General features: G+C 43.0%; 1 protein-coding gene across 1 annotated transcript in view; it reads right to left on the minus strand.

Moving 5' to 3' along the window:
* Positions 1 to 1,468: 1,468 nt before the first annotated feature.
* Arl3 (ADP ribosylation factor like GTPase 3) overlaps positions 1,469 to 20,342 on the minus strand; it is a 40,802-nt gene continuing 21,928 nt past the window's right edge. Inside the window, exons 4-6 of the mRNA XM_046450005.2 lie at positions 14,305 to 14,355; positions 12,083 to 12,268; positions 1,469 to 1,747 (exon numbers count right to left, since the gene is read on the minus strand). Coding sequence (XP_046305961.1) covers positions 1,700 to 1,747; positions 12,083 to 12,268; positions 14,305 to 14,355 — 285 coding nt within the window. The 3' untranslated portion in view covers positions 1,469 to 1,699. The remainder of the gene's footprint in view (positions 1,748 to 12,082; positions 12,269 to 14,304; positions 14,356 to 20,342) is intronic.

Raw genomic sequence — 20,342 nt, forward strand, 5'->3', positions numbered from 1 at the left:
AGAGGAACTTGGGAGAGCCAGAGAAGTCAGTCGCGGGAGCCGAGGATGCAGGGAAAGCTGGCTCAGTGGTTAAACAACCTCACCTTTTGTTCTGTAAGCCCTTCCAGGTCTTTCCACAGCCACCTCAGGACATCTTTTCCCAGATGTCTTTGTTAATGGCTTTCACTCTAGACAGCCTTTGAAACTGGCCAGGCTTCTGTCTCTCCTGCCTGACTCTTGTCCGGAAAAAGCTGGGTACACAGGGTTGGGGGCTGCAGCGGCCCTTGGCCCTTTTCTGTCTGCTCCCAGGATGAGAAGGCAGCTGGCCTCCAGGACCCACCAGGCACTGGACAGTCTCTTATTCATTCTCAGAAACCCCTGAGTGGAGGTCCAGAACAGAGTTGAATTCAGGAGTGGGACCGGGCTCTGGCCTGCTTTCCCATGCTGGAAGCGGGGGTTTCCAAAGGCTCAGGGAAACAAGCTCCTTTTGCAACACAGGGCAGGAGAGGCTTCTGCCATTCCTCTCCAATCAATCAGCAGAAGACACATTTTACTGGAGAGGGGCAGGGGAGACCAGCAGCTGGGTGACTGGCTTCCTTGGGCATGACCCTCACCATCACACACCCATGTCCTTCCCAGCAGACCCCTCCACCCATGTGCATCCCACACCTCGTTGCCAGCACTGTAAAAATTGATCTCTTTGCAAAATTGATCTGCCTGGCTTTTCTCGGTGGAGCAGGTTCATGGTAAAGCTGCATTTATTTTTAAAATCTGATAGCAGCTGCCTATTGTGATCATTTAAACACAGAATTCTTTGAGCTTTAGAAATCCCTTCTATAGGAGGGCCATGGAGAAGCCAGCTAATCTCAGAGTCGGCTGCTCACTGCTCCACTGAACTGGAGAAAGCCTGTTTATGCTAGCCTGAGCCCTTGATGTGAGGGCTTTTTAAGGACCTTGTAATTTTTCTGGAATTAAACCTCCCACCTCTCCTTACATTCCAGATGTCATTACAGTCAAAAGTCATAAGAATTTGCTTCCCTGTGTGGCTGACTTGGGGCGGGGGCTGGGGTATGTTTCTGTAGTGACTTGTCTGCAAGGATTTTTTTTCCTGTCCAAAGGGTGAAGATTACATACAGTTTCCCACCTGCATGACAAGATGGTTTAATCATCTGCTGTCCTTCCCCCTCCCTGATTCAGTCTGCTGGACAGACTGAAGCCCTGGCTCAGTTGGCGATGGCAGAAATCACCAACCAGCACCAGCCAACACTATGCTTCCCGACCACAAGGGTGGGGGTGGGGCGGGGGAAGGACAGGTCAGTAAATAAATTAACTCAGCATAAGCAGCTTCTTCCTCTTTTTCTTATCTTTTTTTTTTTTTTTGAAAGAAAAAAAGCCCACTGGAATTGTCTAAACTGCAATGCAATCTCTTGCTCATTTAAAAGATCTCATTTTCTAATCATGTGCTTTGAGACATTTAATACTATTTCAATTATGCAGAGGAAATAATATAATTCCTTTATTTGAAAAATGATACTGAACCTCAGAGATCAGTTAAATCTACTGCTGGGATGGGGATTCTTTTTAAACTGTGTTGTTCCCTCTCTTCAAACAGCTGTAGCTGTACACAGATGGAAAAACATTTGGTCAGAAAGCAGCAAATCAGTGTTTTTCAGGACCCAACTCGGTTCCCGCAGCTCCTCCGTCTCCATTCGTCTAGATTTTATTTCTTCTTTGTATTGACATTTTTGCAGACCCAGTTCATGCCATCCTTTGAGGGAAATAGAGAAAGAGAGTGTTAGTTTCAGGCAAGGCCCCGCAGGCTCCAGCCTCGGGAGGGGAGAGAAGGGAAGGGCAGGGGGCATCTGTCCTCCCTCCAGGGGACTACCAACTCTAGGCTTGCCCCAGGGGCCCACCTGGATGACCAGGGACAGTGACTTCCTGGGGAGGAGCAGGGAGGTCTCTGAGGGCACAGGAGGGAGATGGGAGGGGGAGGACCCAGCATCTGAACTTCAGATGGGTCCTCAGGAACTCCCTCTGAAAAAATAAACACATCTGCCTGGATCCAGGCCTGATTAAGGAGCTATCAGGAAAGATTCCAGCCATTTTTGGCTTTTTCTAAAAGCTGACCTTTGCTAGGGCATTAAATTCAATAAGCCACCCTTCTGGTGCCCCGGTATGTTTACAGTGTGACAGTGTACACTTGGGTTAAATTAAATTTCTTTTTGGAAAAACAAACCCTCTGCAGTATGTGTTCCTAGACACAATAATGTGCATTTATTTCTCTTCTTGCTGCTCTACAGATAGGCTTAAAAGGGCCTGCTTCTTGTACCTTTAAGCTCTACCAAGCTGAGGGACTAGAGAGAAGGTTTCCTTAAAGGCACACTGACCTTGAAAGTGTCCTCTCTCAGAAGGCTGGAGAGAGACCGAGGTAAACCACACAATGCCTACAGCCACCTGGCAGGCAGCACAATTCCTCATGGATGCCAGGCCTGTCAGACATGACCTCCTTTTCCACCCCCTCTGGAGCCATACCTGGACGCGCTCCCCTTCCCCAGAGGCTCCCTGACCTTCAGGAGTGTGGGGAGGGAGTTCCCTTCCAAGCCCTGAACAAAATCCAAGGCGGCCCCTGCAATGAATCCCCTTCCCCGAATCTGGGTCCCACACATTTGTGCTTATCAGGCAGACATGACACCCGGAGCCCGCATTTCCTGTGGCCATGGATCTAACTGCTGAACCTGAACGACTGAGACAGCTTACAGTAATAAATATCAGCTGACACCCTTGGCCATTTGGAACATTAATCCCATAAACAATACATCACTGCAAAACAACCAGCAAGCATCCTCTCTCCTGGCTAATCTCACTGTCACCTGCGTTTACAGTGATTAAAACTCCAGTTGCCATCAGAACACTTGGGCAGGAGAACCAGATAACATGAGCAAACCTTATGGCCTTTGCCAAGACAAGGCTGGCCAGGGCTGAAAGCCCCAAGGCGGGAGCACCTGGCCACGGTGGGGCAGGTGGAGGAATGCAGAGTGGGCACAAGGCAGACACGTCTCTAATCACAACTGGGTCAGCTGCACACTCTGAAACATGGAGGCCAATTTTAAGACCATTTTATGGAAAGGATTAATTTAAAGAGAAGCATGTTTAATTTTAGTAGCTAATTGGTTTCCAGGAAAAAAAAAAAAAAGATCACCTGCCAGGAGACAAAAAAAGATTTTACAAATACAAGAGGGATGGATAAGATAACCATCTTCTCTTGCCTCCAAAGCTGAATAGCTCAGCACTTGCGCAGCATTTCCATCTTCAGGAGCCTGCCAAAGGTGCCACCGCAATACCCTCTCCTCTACAGACACTCTCCACGTTGGATCAGACCAGCTGCTCCGAGAATCAAGAACAGTGTCCCCACATGATATGAATACCGCTTCATCTTTTTTTTTTTTTTTTAATGGCTGATGAAGGAGGGGGTTTCCTTTATTATAAGTAACTGAACATGAGTGCAGGCAAAGAGATAGGAAAATATTTACTCAGCTGCAGGGACTCAAAAGAGAAGGTAGAGGGTGAGGGAGCCTTGCCCTGGGCATCCGCTGTGGAGGTGGAGTGGGGTTTAAAGAGCAAGCCCTGCTGAGGGGCAGTGTTCTCCAGATGTCTAAGGACCTGCAATGGTGAGGCCTGTGTGGCCTCAGTGTCGCCAACAGAGGGCGCTCTCAAGCCAGCACGCACTGACCTCGGCCCCAGGGCCCCCACTGCTACCCTCTAAAGCTGGAGGAGCGTGGGAAGTACCCAAGTCTTAATGGAGGTAAAGCCCTGTGGCTGCCCTGGGCTTGGGGAGGCCCTTTGATCCAAAGTGTTTGTTAGAGTTGGAGGTAGGAGGTGACAGTCAACAATTCAGGTGACAAATTCAGGTGACAATACCTCATAAATCATACTGGGGCAAGCTTTGTCAAGGAGACCACTGGAAAGGAAAGATAATAGTGTTGTCCAAGATCCCCAAGGGGAGCGTCCACATGGGACTTGCTTGATGTCGTGTCCCTGAAGCTGGTATGGTGTCTGGCCTACAGTTAACAATTTGTATCTTTTAAATTAATCCTTGTAACAACCCTGTGAAGTAGGTGCTGTTATTATTTCCATACTTCAGATGAGGAAATGAAGACCAGAGTTGTCTGGGGCAGAGGTGAACCGTGAAGCCAGGCAGCCTGGCTCCGGCTGGCCGCATCCCTGCTCTTGAACTTACTAATTCTCTGTGACTATGGGTCAAGGCAAGGGCTCTGCCTCCAGCTTGGCAAGGAGCTGGGCGGCACCCTGAAGGGGAACGGGCAGCTAGTGTTTTCTTCCTCATGGCTTCAGCAGAATACAGAGGCCAGGGGGCCTGAGGACACCCTGTACAACTCTGCTGATGCTCTGAAGGCGCCACAGGCTGTTCCTGGCCACAGAACTCTCAAGACTCCTGGGATGCCAGCATCTAGGCCTGCGGAAGGGGCAGGTGATCCTGGCATATTAATTACCCACCTAGAACATCCCCTCCAGTGGAAACTCCATTTAGAAACAACATAACTGCAAGCAGAGGAAACTTCTGTTCCTTACATTCTTACTTTTTTTTTTTTTTGTACCAGGGATTAAACTCAGGGGCACTTGACCACTGAGCTACATCTCCAGCTCTATTTTGTATTTTATTTATTTATTAAAAAAATTGGGGGGGGGTTGTTGAGGACCTTTATTTTTATTTGTTTATATGTGGTGCTGAGAATTGAACCCGGTCCCTCACACATGCTAGGCAAGCGCTGTACTACTGAGTCACAACTCCAGCCCTTGTATCTTATTTAGAGACAAGGTCTCATTGAGTTGCTTAGCACCTCTCAGTTGCTGAGGCTGGCTTTGATCCTCCTGTCTCAGCCTCCAGAGACACTAGGATTACAGGCATGTGCCACTGTGCCTGGGCTTCTTACATTTTTAAGCAAATGTCCCACACCACTCCTGCTTTCACCTGGCAAGACTCTTGTTTCTGTAAGATAACTGAGAAAAGATGATTGCTTACTTGAAGTAGGCTTCTCTCTGCCTCCAAAGAAGGAAATGAACTCACAGGTTTGTTTAATGGTTAACCCTTTATTGTTAAAAAAAAAAAAAAAACTGGTTTGACCAATTTCCTGCACATTTGATCTTCACCATGGGGATATAATCTTTTTTGGGGAGGGGGTTAATGGGGAATAAACACAGGGGAACTCTACAACAGACCTACATTCCCAACCCTTTTATTTATTTACTTTTTTGAGACACCACCTTGCTAAATTGTCAAGGTTGGCCTTGAACTTGTAATCCTCCTGTCTCAGCCTCAGGAGTAGCTGAGATTATAGGTGAGCACCACTGCACCCAATTGGGAGATGATCTTTGGCAAGAATAGTCCATCCTCTCTTTTTCCTTTGCATTTTCTCCTGACTAGTTTCTTGCTGAAACTGAATTTAAATTGACTAGCTTGAATTCAATAATTGAAACTAAAGAGAGAGACAGAACCTCAAATACTGAGCCCCAGCCTCATGGAAAGGAAATGAATTTCTCCACGTCACAATATTATTCTCCACTATAACCACTGGGAGAAATAGAAGGCTGTCTCTAACTATGTGGGTGGAAATCTACTAATCACCAATTCCTGTTTCCCAGGATTTAAGGCACACTGCTTCTTTCTTTCTTTTTTAAAAAATATTTATTTTTAAGTTTTAGATAGACACAATATCTTTATTTTATATTTACGCGGTGCTGAGGATTGAACCCAGTGCCTCGTGCATGCTAGGCAAGCACACTGAGCCACAATCCCAGCCCCAAGGCACACTGCTTCTTTCTATGGGAGGGGTGGTCTCTGACTACACTCTTCTTTTTAATTTGATCTCAGTCCAGAGCATCCATCACTGCTGGATGGTTGGAAGGAAGCAGTGGCAGCCATGGTTGGATGGATCTGGTTTTTAAAGCCATGCTGGTTGTGTGGTCACTTTAGTAATTGCTTTAAGATGATGAGGAGCTCAGACCCTTGCTGAGCAATGTAGCCTGTCCCATTGTGCCATCAGGCCCCCAGGGTCAAGGAGCAGCTGGATGCAGCATACATAAAATATTGCTTCCTATTAATATTTTTCTAGTGACAAAGGGCACCACACCAGGGAGGATGCAAAAGCAGATGTCCTGAGCTTGCTTTCTTACTCTACAGAAAGGTTTGAAAATTTAAAAATAAACCTGAGCTCTGATGTACACCTGGAGATGGCAACAACTGATGCCAGGCCTACAAAGAAGTAGTATGTCGTTTTTTTAAATATCAAAATTCAGGGTTGGGGTGTAGCTCAGTGGTAGAGCATGTGCATAAGTGAGGCCCTGGGTTTGATCCTTAGCACCAAAACCAAACAAAACCCATGAAATTCTATTGGCATATTAGGGAAAAGTCTTCTAGATCAAGGAAAAAGAAGCAAAGCCAAGAAACTGGGCTAGTGAAGGACAAGGGCTCATCTGTGGGGCTGACTGAAGCTGTCACACCTCTGCATTCAGACGGCAAGTGACACTTGCTGCAGAAGGGAGGCAGCTGGGAGACTGCTGTCACCTGGATCATCACTCCGCTCAGAGAAAGATGAGGGGAACAGGGGATAGATATAAAATGAAAAGGTGGGAATGAGGGGGTGGTCTGGAAAACAGCATCAGGAGACATTAAATTCTGCTAGCTCAGAGCCATTGGTACAGGACTAAGTGCAATGACTAAGGCTAGAAGCCAGTTTAAGACTGCTGGTCTCTGCCTTGGAAGGAAATCCAAAGCCAGGATAATTTTAATTTCACATGTACATATGCGCACACGTGTGCATACACACACACACACACACACACACAGTGCTTTATAGAGAAAATACCTTCAAACACCTGAAACTACAATAGCAAGAACAGCTGTGGTTAGGGGTTCAAACTTAGGTCTGCAGGTGGAAGAGGGATGGACTTCTTGATACCTTTTTCCTGGCTCTAAGCCAGATCTTTTTTTTTTTTTTTTTTTTAAAGAGAGAGAGAGAGAGAGAGAGAGAGAATTTTTTCATGTTTATTTTTTTAGTTTTCGGCGGACACAACATCTTTGTTTGTATGTGGTGCTGAGGATCGAACCCGGGCCGCACGCATGCCAGGCAAGCGTGCTACCGCTTGAGCCACATCCCCAGCCCCTAAGCCAGATCTTTTGTTCACTATTTTCTAAATATCCATGGGAAAAGAAGAGAACATAGTGCTGGTGTTAAATGCTATATCCTGGGAGAGGCCCTAGCGGCAAGGTGTGGCCTCCAGGGTAGTGAGAGGTGGCTTCTTCCGGGTTTATAAGGGAGTCTGGGAAGGGAGTTTTAGGTTATCCCTTGAGACATTTTTCAGTTCCTCCATTTCCTGCCTTCATCTACTTGACATAACTGGGTCTCTTCTGATCACACCTCTGGACTATGGGCCTCTCAGTAGGACAGAACTTTAAAGATTGATGTTCTCTTCCAGCATCTTGTGCCGTTTACCTGTTCTCTGCTCTTGACAGCTTCCCATGAAAACCTGCTTTAATTACATGACGGGCTGGCCTCCTCTCACCATCAATCAGGCAAAGACAGACCTGTTCCAACTGTTCTCAACGCCCTCAAAAGCCAATGTCCCCACCCAGTGTGGGGATGTTGAACAACACATGGTATTACTCACCTTGTAAAGACTACATCTCCTTTGGGAATGTCAGGTGAAACAAGACCCTAAAATCCATCCCAGGAGTCACCAACTTCCGTGATCTCAAATCATGTGTTTAAGTCACTCAACTAATGAGAAGTGATATACTGCTTAGTCCATAGAGGGCTGAGCACACCATCTAGCAGATATGTGCCTGTTCCCCTGACTTGCCCACCTGGGGGTCCTGTCAATTTTTTAGTATGAGACAAATCTCCCAGATACATGTTAATTACACACACACACACACACACAAAAAAAAAAAAAGCAAACAGAATTGCTGTCTTTTTTTTTCTTTTGTGGTAATGGTTATTGAACCCAGAGATGCTAAACCACTAAGCTACATCCCCAGGCCTTTTTATTTTTTATTCTGAGACAGGGTTTCTATAAGTTTCCTGGGCTGGCCTTGAATTTGCAATCCTCTTGCTTCAGCCTTTTGCTGGGATTACAGGTGTGCACCACCACACCCAGTAAATGCTATCTTTTAACACCTGCAACTTGAACATAAATTCCAGATTTTTGTTTTTTTTAATTTCCTACATTTTTCTTCAGGTTGATTAGGACTGTGATTCCCAAGCCAGGCTTGGTGGCCATTGGCTTGGGAGGCTGAGGCAGGAGGATCTTGAGTTCAAAGACAGCCTCAGCAACAGCGAAGTGCTAAGCAACTCAGTGAGACTCTGTCTCTAAATAAAATACAAAATAGGGCTGAGGAAGTGGCTCAGTGGTTGAGAGTCCCTGAGTTCAATCCCCAGTACCAAAACAACAGCAAAGAGCTATGGTGCCCAATGTTACCTGACCAACCTACTGAGCATCTGATCATTTCAGTGGCGTTGTCTATTACTGGGGAGGTAGGATAGGGTAAGGAGGACAAAATCGAAATTTATAATATTTTGATAATTATTACACAGTACCTAAGAGTGAATCCCAAACAATTAGATCTTACAGACATTTTTCTAGTGAAGTCTTTAATTTTTAGGAATATTTTAATCCTTATTAATAAAAATCATTAAAGGCCTGTACTTCAATGATGCAATGCTGAAAAGGATTCCATTTAAGTGATTCTTTTAAAAGTGAAAAACCAAGAAACTGGCTGAGTGGACAAGAGCTTAGGTCAGAGGCATTACCTGAGGGAGGGACATGGTCAATCAGTGCCTCATACTGAAGAGTGTTTCCAAAGAAAAAAAATCCATGACCTTTCTCTGGTCCCCAAAGGTTACCATTAAAGGACAATAGACAGCAGATTCCCTTCTTAATTAACATTTTTATTAAATAACCCATTTCAAATAATGGTTAAATTCTCTAAATTTATATCATTCTATTAACCATAATCTAATCTCATTAACCTTGAAATCCCAGTCTTAACTACCCAATTCTATACACCATGGTACTATCTACTAAACTAATTAAGTGACCTTCAAACTATTTCTCCTCCATACAAAATCATTATTTTTTTTGCTCATGGTTCTTTGCTAGATCTCTCTTGAATATCACTTCCTGTGAGCCTGGTTGCCGAAGGCCTCTGATTGGAGAACTTTCTTACCAAAATCAAACTATACATAATAAACTCACTTTATTCAAACTGGTCCATTTTATGTCCCTTCTGTGCAACCCCTGCCCCCACCCTCTCACTGTCTAGTGCTAGCTGCTTCTTTCTTGACCTAAGGATCCTGTAAAGGGGGCTGGGGATATACAGCTCAGGGGCACAGTGCTTGCCTAGCACAGGAGAGGTCCTGGGTTGACCCCTAGCACTGTGAGAAGGAGAAGGAAGAAAAAGAAAGAAGGAAGGAAGGGAGGGAGGGAGGGAGGGAAGAAGGACAAATGGACCCTGTAAAGGGCATGACATGTCTATGGTAGTTCCACAGCCAGGAGCACACAGCTCCATCCTGACTGGAGTGTGGGTGGGGGATGGGACGCAGGAGCTCCCTCTCCCTCTGAGGCAGTGCCCTTGACTTTAATGCCACTGCTGTCAATACTGACTCTAGATCACTCTAGTTCTCCTTTTTACATGCCTAAGGCTGGCTGAAGAAACAAGAGCCTCACTGTTAATTCTGGCTTTGCTATTTCATCCTCTCACCACTCTGGCCAAGAGAAAAGATTACAGAGCTGTAATCTACTTTCTAAAATATATTTCTTTTCTTTAGCCCCATCTTTATAGCCCCCAATCTCAGGATGTTCTCAACTTTCTAATTTTGTGTTCTGAACTATTTAGAGAGGCAGAGTCCTCTTGCTGGACAATTTTCTAGAAATGCAAGAAAGTAGCTACAGGACTGGGCCTCTAGGTTTTCATGACGCCCAGGACTGTTTCAATGAAGGTGCATCCCAGATGAAGGCTGCTTTGTTTTTTTTGTGTGTGGTGCTGGGGATGGAACCCAGGGTCTTGCCCGTGCCAGGGAAGTACACTATCACTGAGCTACACCCCCAGCCCTCCCCTCCACTTTTTTAAAAAAACATTTTTAGTTGTAGATGGACACAATACCTTTATTTATTTTTATGTGGTGCTGAGGATCAAAGCCAAACTTGTGCCTCCCAAATATTAGGCAAGTGCTCTACCACTGAGCCATAACCCCAGCCTCCAGCCCTCCCTTTTCAACTTTATATGCTTTATAATTAACAGTGAGAATATATTACTTTCACAATCAGAATCTGGGCAGACAGAAAGAAAATAAGTAAGACTAAACAAAATGAAACAAACAAAAAACGCAACCCAAAATAAAAAAGCCAATTCCCCCAAACCCCACAGAAACCCATAGAGCTCCAGAATCCATTTTGGGGTTGAGGCTAAGGTAATCTCAGACCACTAAAGAGGCCCCCAACACACTCATGTGCATGAAGAGTTTTTGGGGTGCAAGCATGAGTGGCCTGTAGAGGGGCACTTCCTTTGTGTGGAATGGCTTTCCCTCAGGTCTAGGAGCCAAAACATCTTGGCTCTTGTTTGTAAAAAAAAAAGGAAACCTGGGTACGGTGGTGCTCGCCTATAATCCAGTGGCTCAGGAGGCTGAGGCAGAGAATCTTGTGCAACCCCTGCCCCCATGAGTACCCTTGGCAACTTAGCAAGATTCTAAGCAACTTAGCAAGACCCTGTCTCTAAATAAAATATAAAAAAGAAAGGCTTGGAATGCATCTCAGTGGTTAGGTGACTCTGGGTTCAATCCTTGGAACAACAACAACAACAACAAAAAACAATTAACAACAACAACAACAACAACAAAAAACCAGGCCGCAAACATGACAGGACTGAGATAATTCTAGGAAGTGATTATCTGCTTAGGATAAAAGCAGCCAGGCCATTTTAAGACAAATTAGTATCAAATGTCTTAGAAGAAGAGAGGGACAAAGAATATTAGAAGGGAAATGGAAAGAGGCCGTAGAACAACGGTTAAGAATCAAATCTCAAGTTTGCACCCCAACATCAAGTTCAGAGAGAAGCAAACTGCTCATGCCATTAGAGACATGTGCCCTATGACAACGAGGGAAGAAGCCCCTCAGCATCCTACAGCAGTAGGGTCCAGTCCCACAGCACTTTGGCATCCTGGCAAGTATACCACATATTTAAAATGAGGCCTGTCAGGGACACTGGGGTTTCAGAACAAGTAGTTGTCCTGGAGGGTGGACTCGAGTGTGTCAACTGATTTAAGGATGCTTAGTATAAAGCCTGAGAGTTGAAACTGCTTATCACTCTTTTTTTTTTTTTTTAATTTTTAATATTTATTTTTTAGTTTTCGGCGGACATAACATCCTTGTTTGTATGTGGTGCTGAGGATCGAACACGGCCGCACGCATGCCAGGCGAGCGTGCTACCGCTTGAGCCACATCCCCAGCCCTGCTTATCACTCTTGCAGGATATAGCCTCCTGGGTGTTCTGCCCTAAATTAATATTAAATGAGGGGGAGCCTGCTTTCCTGCTATACAATTCCTTAGTACAAAGCATGGGGTTTTCATTCTGCAGAAGCAGGAAATAGACACTAAGCCTGAGTACAGGGGAGAGAACCAAGAGAATAAGCAAAAACACTTCAAGGATGACTAGCCCGACGGCCATCACTATAGGAGGACAGGTTTTCAGCATGTACAATATTAGACACAACACAGAACCCCAATGCAATCATCAAAGAATTCTAGAGTTAGAAATAATCTTCATAGTCCTGTTCTGGCTGCCCACCCAATGAGGAAAGCTTGTTGCATGTGGGGTGGTTTATCTATGGCTTTCTTGGAACACTTCATGGTTATCTGACTAGTTGCTGGCTAGAAAAGAACCAACCTCCTCCACACCCTTCACATCCTAAAATGGTTCATCTGCTGATCAAAGGGTATTTGTTTCATGTTTTTTTCTATCTAGGTCACCCCAACCAATGAGACAAACCCCTTTGGTTGGTTGCCAGGGGACCAAGCCTTCCTGTAGCCTCACCTGAACGCCCTCTCCTGTGAGAGCTGAGCAAGACTGGATCTGCCAGACTCGGTCACGGATGGTGTGCAGGTTCAGTCCTTCCGCAATTTCAGAGGCAGGGGCCGCTGTGAGCAAATCCTGCTTATTAGCAAAGATGAGCACTGGCACACAACTCAGCTTTTCTTCCTCCAGTAATTCAGCTAGTTCCTGGATCATTTTGGGAAGGGAGGAAGAGAGAGAAATGAAATCTATGGTAATTAAGCCTCAGCCTCTAATTGCAAAAAATGAGCCAAAGCTGATCAACTAGCAACTTTCAAGGGCAGTGATTCTCAGGCTTAAGCTAGGAAGGTGTCTTAGCGGATCTCTGGGCCTTAACCCAGGGATTCTGACTTTGGAAAGTCTGAGCCAGCACTTGAGAATCTGCATCTTTAACAACCCCCCCAGGTGACTCTGCTATAGGTGAATGATAGATCATACCTTGAGAAACATTATTCAAGGGAGACTATCAGTAGTGGCTAGAGATTTAAAATTTATCCAACTTCTTTTCTGAAGATTGATCCCAGGGTCTTGCATGTGCTAAGCAGGCACTGTACCACTAAGCTATAATCCCAGCCTGCAAACAACTTTTAATGCAGGTATACATATATGAATGCGTGTGTGTGAATTGAAAACTGAAGATGACAAGTAGAGATTATAATTGTTTCATCCATCTCTATCTCCAAAACATGCATGCACATGCATGACACTTCATCAAACCCACATCCTAAGATAACTTTATTGGTCCATCTGGCAAGGTCCCTGGTTTTTAGGTTATAGGCTGTTGTCTAAACTGTGTATTAGGGCTGGGATTGTGGCTCAGTGGTAGAGCGCTGCCCTAGCACAGGTGGGACCCAGGTTCAATCCTCAGCACCACATAAAAATAAAGGCATTGTGTTGTATCCATCTACACCTAAAAAGTAAATAGATATTTTAAAAAAAAAATAAACTGTGTATTAATTCTGTCTGCAGTAAGTACAATAGAGGGTGTACAGCTAGTTAAATGAGAGGCCTCACCCTTTCCCCAATAAACCCACATTTTAGCTACTTTAAATGCTTAGGCTTCCAAAGAATACTGGATGGCTCAAAAGGCAGATGAATATATAGGATCCTCTTCACCTCCAAGCTCATGTGTAGCATTGGTTCTCCTGAGTGATGATCCAGAAATCATCAGGGTATAGAAGGGAAATGGGCTGTCTCCAGGAGTCTGGAGAGTTCTCAACAAACTTTCTAAGAAAAAGGAAGACAGGGGCTGGGGCTATAGCTCAGTGGCAGAGCGCCTGCCTTGCACATGTGAGGCACTGGGTTCGATCCTCAGCACCACATAAAAATAAATAAACAAATAAAATAAAGGCATGCTGTCCATCTATAACTACAAAAACATAAAGAAAAAAAAAAGGAAAAGGAAGATAAATATGGGGACCACTGCCTTTGGAAGTCCACCTGTCATAGTTTAGAACACAGGCCAAAGACAGCAATATCTAAGCACACTTCTCCCAAGAGGTCCGCTCCACCCCTTGCTTCTTTGGTCAGTGAGTCCACTTTGGATAAATGATCTATGCTCTTTTCTTTCTATGTAAAACCATGTTCACAAATCACATCATGTAATCATGTGACATGTAAGCTATATGTGAAGCCATGTTTGGGTTCGAAGTTTATCTTATCTCCTGGCTTGAAAACAAAAGCAGCTTAATTTTGGCTTGTATGTTTCCTTCCATTCTTTTGTATTTGTGAGTTATCCCTGGTAGGTATTAAAAAATGTAAACAGAAGGGCTGGGGATAGAACTCAGTTGGTAGAGTGCTTGTCTCACATGCACAAGGCCCTGGGTTCAATCCCCAGCACCACAAAAAAAAAAAAAAAAAAAGTAAACAGAAATGCTGAGTGCATTGCTCCTCTGGGTTCATTTCCACATGGCCTGGGAAGAAACTAGAAGACCTTTTGGGCAGGGTGCTAAGTTCCATTTGTTTATATCTTGTATATTCAATTTGATTAAAGCTCAAAGGCTTAAATTAAAAAAAATTGTTTAAAGGACTCTTAATGAATTTCTTTTTAGACAGCTGATATTTCTGCCTGCTTGCCAGAATGACTGTCTTGTTTGAATTATAAAGGTTAAACAAAAAATAACTCCCTCACTCTCCCACATTTACAAAGTGGATTAATGAATACCCAGTTATTTGGGAAATATCTCAACAGAAGAATTATTTACCTGACCCGTCTCTTCAAATCTTTTTCTGTCTGCACTGTCAATTACATATATCTGTAAAGGAAAAGAAGAAGGTTATTTCAGTAAGCAGAGATGAAAAAACATGGGGTAACTTCTACAAAAGGAGCACATGCTCCCCAATCAGCAGTTTACAGAAATCAACTAGCAATTGTCACCTCATCTATGAAAGCAAATTAATCAGATAAGATAATTAATGAATTGAGGATGCCCCAAAAGACCTCCAGAAAGGCTCCAAGGTCTAGGAAGTCAGGAAAGCCAAGGGGGATACAAAGAAATACATTTAGTAGGCCTTTGATATGTTACTAGCCATTCTTCCTAGACCTGTTTCTCCTATTAATCTACTGAACAACTGTATGAAATAGATTTCATTATTTTCACTTCAAACATAAAGAAACTTAAGCCCATCCAGGTATGGTGACACATGCCTATAAGCCCAGTGACTCGGGAGACTGAAGCAGGAGGATTGTGATTTTGAGGCCAGCCTCAGCAATTTAGCAAGACCCTTATCAACTTAGTGAGATCCTTTCTCAAAACAAAAAAATAAAAAGGGCTATGGGAATGTAGCTCAGAGAAGAAGTGTCCCTGAGTTCAATCTTTTAGTACAAAACAAAACAACAACAACAACAAAAAAAGCAGCCAAGCCAAAAGGAGTTCAGTAACTTTTCCAGGTTACATCTGGCACCTGACAACATTAGGATTCAAACTCAAGCATCCACCTGACAGTGAAGTCCACAGTTGCTTTTAACCATGCTGTGGTGCTGTATTCCAAATTGTCAGAATGTAAGGGATGGTGTTTTAGGCATTTACAATCCTATATTCCTCAAATATCATCACTTGGAAAGCAACACTTATAGAGTTAACTATATGCTGACTTTGGAGACAGAGAGAGAAGACACAGTGATCTCCTCTTATTCTCACTTTTCCCAGGCTGCTCGGAGGTCAGGATTGAAATAGTAAGGCAAAACCTTTGCCAGAAGAAAGAGAAATCTTGAGATTCATGATAAATTATAAATATCAGCTCCCCCCACCAATGCCAGAACTTTAGTTATTACATAAATATCAACCTATGACAATAAGAGAAATAAGACAAAAAAGAAAGAAAAATTGGGGCTGGGGTTGTGGCTCAGAGGTGGAGTGCTTGCCTAGCATGCGTGAGGCACTGGGTCCAATCCTTAGCACCACATAAAGTAAAATAAAGATATTGTGTTCACTTATAAGTAAAAAAATAAATATTAAAAAAAAAGATTAAAAGAAATCACCTATAACTATAGCTCCCAACTATTTTAATTTTCTATGGAAGGTTCCCTTCTAATCTTCCTTCATATAAAAATTAAAAAAGAAAATTAGAGATACAATTTTGTAGTTTTTTTCTAACTAAATGATTAAATGTTTTCCCAGTTGCTAATCTAAAAATTATCAATTTTTCAGACTTTCTTTAAATATAATTTAAAATTATTATTAAACTAATGATATAATAGAAATGCTCTTTTAAAAGAGCATATTCAATTAAAAACAAAAACCAATCTTCCACTCTCACTATTATATGCCTTAAATTACAAAAATTGATATATGGCAATGCACGTAGGCATTTTGTATGCAAATCAAATTCTGTGCTACACTGAATTTGGAAAAAAATTCACTCCTTTAGGAAAAAAATTCCTTTCTTAATGCTTTCTCATTTACTCTCTAATGGTAAATAGTATATCAGGAACCAAGTTCAGTCTTTTTTTTTTTTTCCAATAATAGCCTAAGTTTCTACTTGGAAAATCACAGGAAAAAGGATGAATATATTTGATTTCAACATATTTTTCTGGCGGCCCATATTATTATTGCTGTTAATATTGCTAACTCAATGTCAATAAACGCATCAATGGATTGTGTATACCAGATACACAAAATTTGATGTTCTGTCTCATAAGCCACTATGCAGAACATGGTGATAGTTTCCTTTATACCAGTGGGGATCATAATTAGTTAATTAACTTATCTATTTATTTTATGGTGCAGGGAACTGAACCTAGGGTCTTGTGTACACTATAGACTCATATTTTATCTTATAATACTGGGGACTGAACCTAGAGATACTCTATTTTGTTTTGAGACAGGGTCTTACTGAATTGTCTGGGCTGGTCTCAGACTTGTACAAACTTGCAGTCCTCTTGCCTCCACCTCCTGAGTTGCTGGGATTACAGGTGTATTCAACTGTGCTTGATAGTAAATCACATTTTAAAAGAAATGGGCTTAGCATAAACACAGGTGTGGAAAGAAGGACGCAATGGGAGAGGGGACTTCAACACAGAAGACCAACTAGAATTACGTGGAATTGTGGGTGATCTCCACGGAAGCAACACTCAGGAAGATGAGAGGGAGCAAGGAGGGCCATGTAATTGCTGGGAGAGTTTTGGGATCAGAGGACTGTCTAGAGATGGTGTGCAGGTCACTGAGCAAGACAGGAGTGACAAAGCAGGGGACAGATGTGCTGGGAGCCAAGGATCTGAATAAATGTGTGGGGGGTGGAGCTCATCTGATATGATAAAAAGCAGTAGGGAGAGGGAGATGAGAGGGAGTTTCAATGTGGAGAGGATGATCAAATGCTGGAGAGCCCAGGGGCTGAAGGCTAATGAGAAGGCTTTCATTTCCACTCAATAATCATTTGCTATTTATTGCTCTGACATGAAGCTTTTCAGGTAATGTTTCTATTATCAGATTCAAAAGAAGAATTTTCCCAAACTGCACACAAATTCTTCCTCTCATTTAGCATTTTTCTCAAGTAACTTTCATGAAATTCGAAAATCACTAAATAATAATACTAGGTTTAAGTCTATAAAACAACTGCTCCTTTTATTTCTTAAGAAAAAGGCCAAGTGAGGCTAGGCATGATGGCACCACCCTAATCCCAGGGATTCAGGAGGCTGAGGCAGGAGGATTGTGGATTAGAGCAAGATCCTCTCTTCAAAAAAAAAAAAAAAAGGTGGTGGTGGGGGGACAAAAGGGCTGGGGATGTAGCTCCAGGGCAGGGCTCCCTGGGCTCAACCCTCACAAATGTGCTCTGTTGGTGGCATGCTCTTTTCAGGGTCCTTCTCAGGCTTCACCCACCCCATTTTTTCCACACAGATATGTTTCCTCTGAACATCAACTAAAGATGAGGAGAGATATTGTTGCTGTTATTTAACAGAATAGGTACTGGTTAATTTAATCATGCAAAAACCCCTCCAGAATTAAAAAAAAAATCTATAAACAAACTTAATTAATAATTTGACTTTATTAATAATTAATAAAAAAATTCTTGGTTTTTAACCAGAAGGTATCAGAGAAAGTTAAACACTCCTCTGACTGGTTTTAAAACAATAAAGACCTTCAAATATCAAATGATAAAACTATTGTAAAGCAAGGTTCTGACCACGCCTTTGAATAATGCTTTAGGCAGTCTTTCACTCTCTTTTGGTGCTCTGAAATTCTCTTTTGGTTGTGGAAGGAAGACCTAAAGGAAGAGGTTTTTCCCTTGATGAAGTTCAGGCAACTCTGGCTCCTGCAGAGATTGAAGGGAGGGTCCTTTGTTTCTCCTCCTGCTTCTGCTCCTCCTCCCTCCTGCTGCCACCTTTTGGTCATTTCATTGCTCCTCAGTATTTCTCCACCAGGAGTAGGCAGGGAGGAGAGGTGGCTGGAGAATGTTGTTTTCTACCATATCTTGAGCTGAAGTCTAACAGGGGAATGAAACTGATTCAAGGTGGCTGCATAACTTGTGGTTTTTGATCACCACTGTTCTTTCTACTCCCTAGCAGTGTTAATGTGTCCAAGCAGTATTATGGAAATAATGAGATGCCTATATTATTATCATTATTTCTTTTTTGGTACCGGGGATTGAACTCAGGAAAACTTGACCATTGAGCTGCATCCCCAGCCCTATTTTATATTTTATTTAGAGGCAGGGTCTCACTGAGTTGCTTAGTGCTGAGGCTGGCTTTGAACTCTCGATCCTCCTGTGTCAGCCTCCTGAGCCTGGGATTACAGGCATGTGCTACTGAGCCCCACAGATGCCTATAATATTTTAAAAGGTGTTTGAAAGAAAAATAATGCTTTGCTGTCTTGCTTATTGTTGTCTTAGCATGATTCCTGCCCTATATATACCTTCTCCAGTCACCAGCCATCTGTCACTGTGGACCTCTGGACTGCTCTGATGCTGAATGCCCTTAACTACTCAAGCTTCACCTGATAGAGAACAAGGATTTTTGGGTTACTTCCCCCAATTTCTCCCCCCTTTCAGCAGGAAACAGTCTGGAGATGGTGTTGCTCATTTTTCCACAGAAATGGAATGTAGAGATTGACAGGGGAAAATGTCACAGTGGTTCACTTTATGCTTTGAATGTAGCCCTTGCTGCTCTGCTACTGCAATTTATTTTTAAAATGGACATGTTTCTTACTCTATCCCTACTCCTCCCTAATCTCTCCCCTCCCTAATCTCAGGGGAAACAGGATTACCTTTCTTCCCCAGGTTAGACAGATTTATCTGTACTTGAGTATACACCCACCATAGAAATGAAGTAATCCAGACTTTGGGGTGGTACCAGGAGATCTCAGAAATGATTATCTCCCAAACTAACAAGTGAATTACAACTCCAACAGAGAATACATGGAATGTAACCTTTGAATCACCTTTTTAAACCTCCCTGTTCCAGTGGATGGGCAGAGTCACAGCCTTTGGGACAGGAGTCCCCTGTGGTTCTCTTTTGCTAGCAAAGCAGTAAACTTTCTTTTTTTTTTTTTTCTCCAAAAAAAAAAAAAAGTTTTGAGGTCCATTTCATTTGACTTCTACTTTCCATATGGAAATAATGACAAAGTTACTTTGTTTAAATTATATTAAGTTTAAATACAAACCTGATAATAATGTAAGTGGAGTACAGTAATAACATAAACGTAACTTGAAAAAATATTACCCTCCCCCCACTTTTTTTCAGTACTGGAGATTGGAACCAGGGGTGCTTAATTGCTGAGGCTGGTCTTAAACTTGCAATGCTCCTGCCTTGGCCTCCCTGAGTAGTTGGGATTGCAGGTATGTCAACACACCTAGCTACCATCTTTTCTTTTAATTTTCCTGGTGTTGTGGATCAAATCCACACATGCTAGACAAGCACTCTACCACAAAGCCATACCCCAAGCCTTATCATGTATTTTTATCTATCAAAAGGCCAAATGTTTTTTCTGATATGTGGATGCTGATCCATAATGGGGGTGGGAAAGGAAAGAATGGAGGAACTTTGGATTGGACAGAGGGGAGTGAGGGGAAGGACGGGGTGTGGGGGTGGGAAGGATGGTGGAAGGAGAGGAACATTATTACCCTATGTACATGTATGATTGCACGAATGGTGTGACTCTACTTTGTGTACAACCAGAGAAATGAAAAGTTGTGCTCCATTTGTGTACAATGAGTCAAAATGCACTCTGCTGTCACATATAACCGATTAGAACAAATAAAAATAAAGAAAGAGAGAGAGAGAAAGGCTGTTATTGGGCTGGGGTTTCGGCTCAGTGGTAGAGTACTTGCCTAGCATATGTGAGGCACTGGGTTTGATTCTTCAACACCACATAAATAAATAAAGAAAGGTGTTGTGTCCATCTACAACTAAAAATATTAAGACAGAGAGAGAGAGAGAGAGAGAGAGAGAGAGAGAGAGAGAGAGAGAGAGAGAAGCACAAAAGGCTGTTATCATTCCTGGCCTAAGGAAAACTGGAAGATACTTTTATCCTCTCCTTTCTATCACACTTCAAGTTCTATTTCTTAGTCACTTCCCCCAAACTAATAAAGCTGAAGTCAGATGTTCTCAGGGTCAAGTTCCCAGAGAGTAACTCTGGCACTCTTAGGAGTTGCTCTGACTCTTAAACCATTAAAGAGTCACTGCATGCTCTAAAGCAAGGGCAGGTAAATTTTTTCTGTCAGAAGTCAGTAGTGAATATTTTAGGTTTTGTGGCCCATACAATCTTATTTGCAACTTCTGAACGCTGCTATTGCAGTGAGAAAGCAA

This window comes from Marmota monax, unplaced genomic scaffold, assembly GCF_021218885.2.
Source record: "Marmota monax isolate L192 unplaced genomic scaffold, Marmota_monax_Labrador192_F-V1.1 WCK01_AAM20220418_F8-fsc00004, whole genome shotgun sequence".
Classification (NCBI taxonomy): domain Eukaryota; kingdom Metazoa; phylum Chordata; class Mammalia; order Rodentia; family Sciuridae; genus Marmota; species Marmota monax.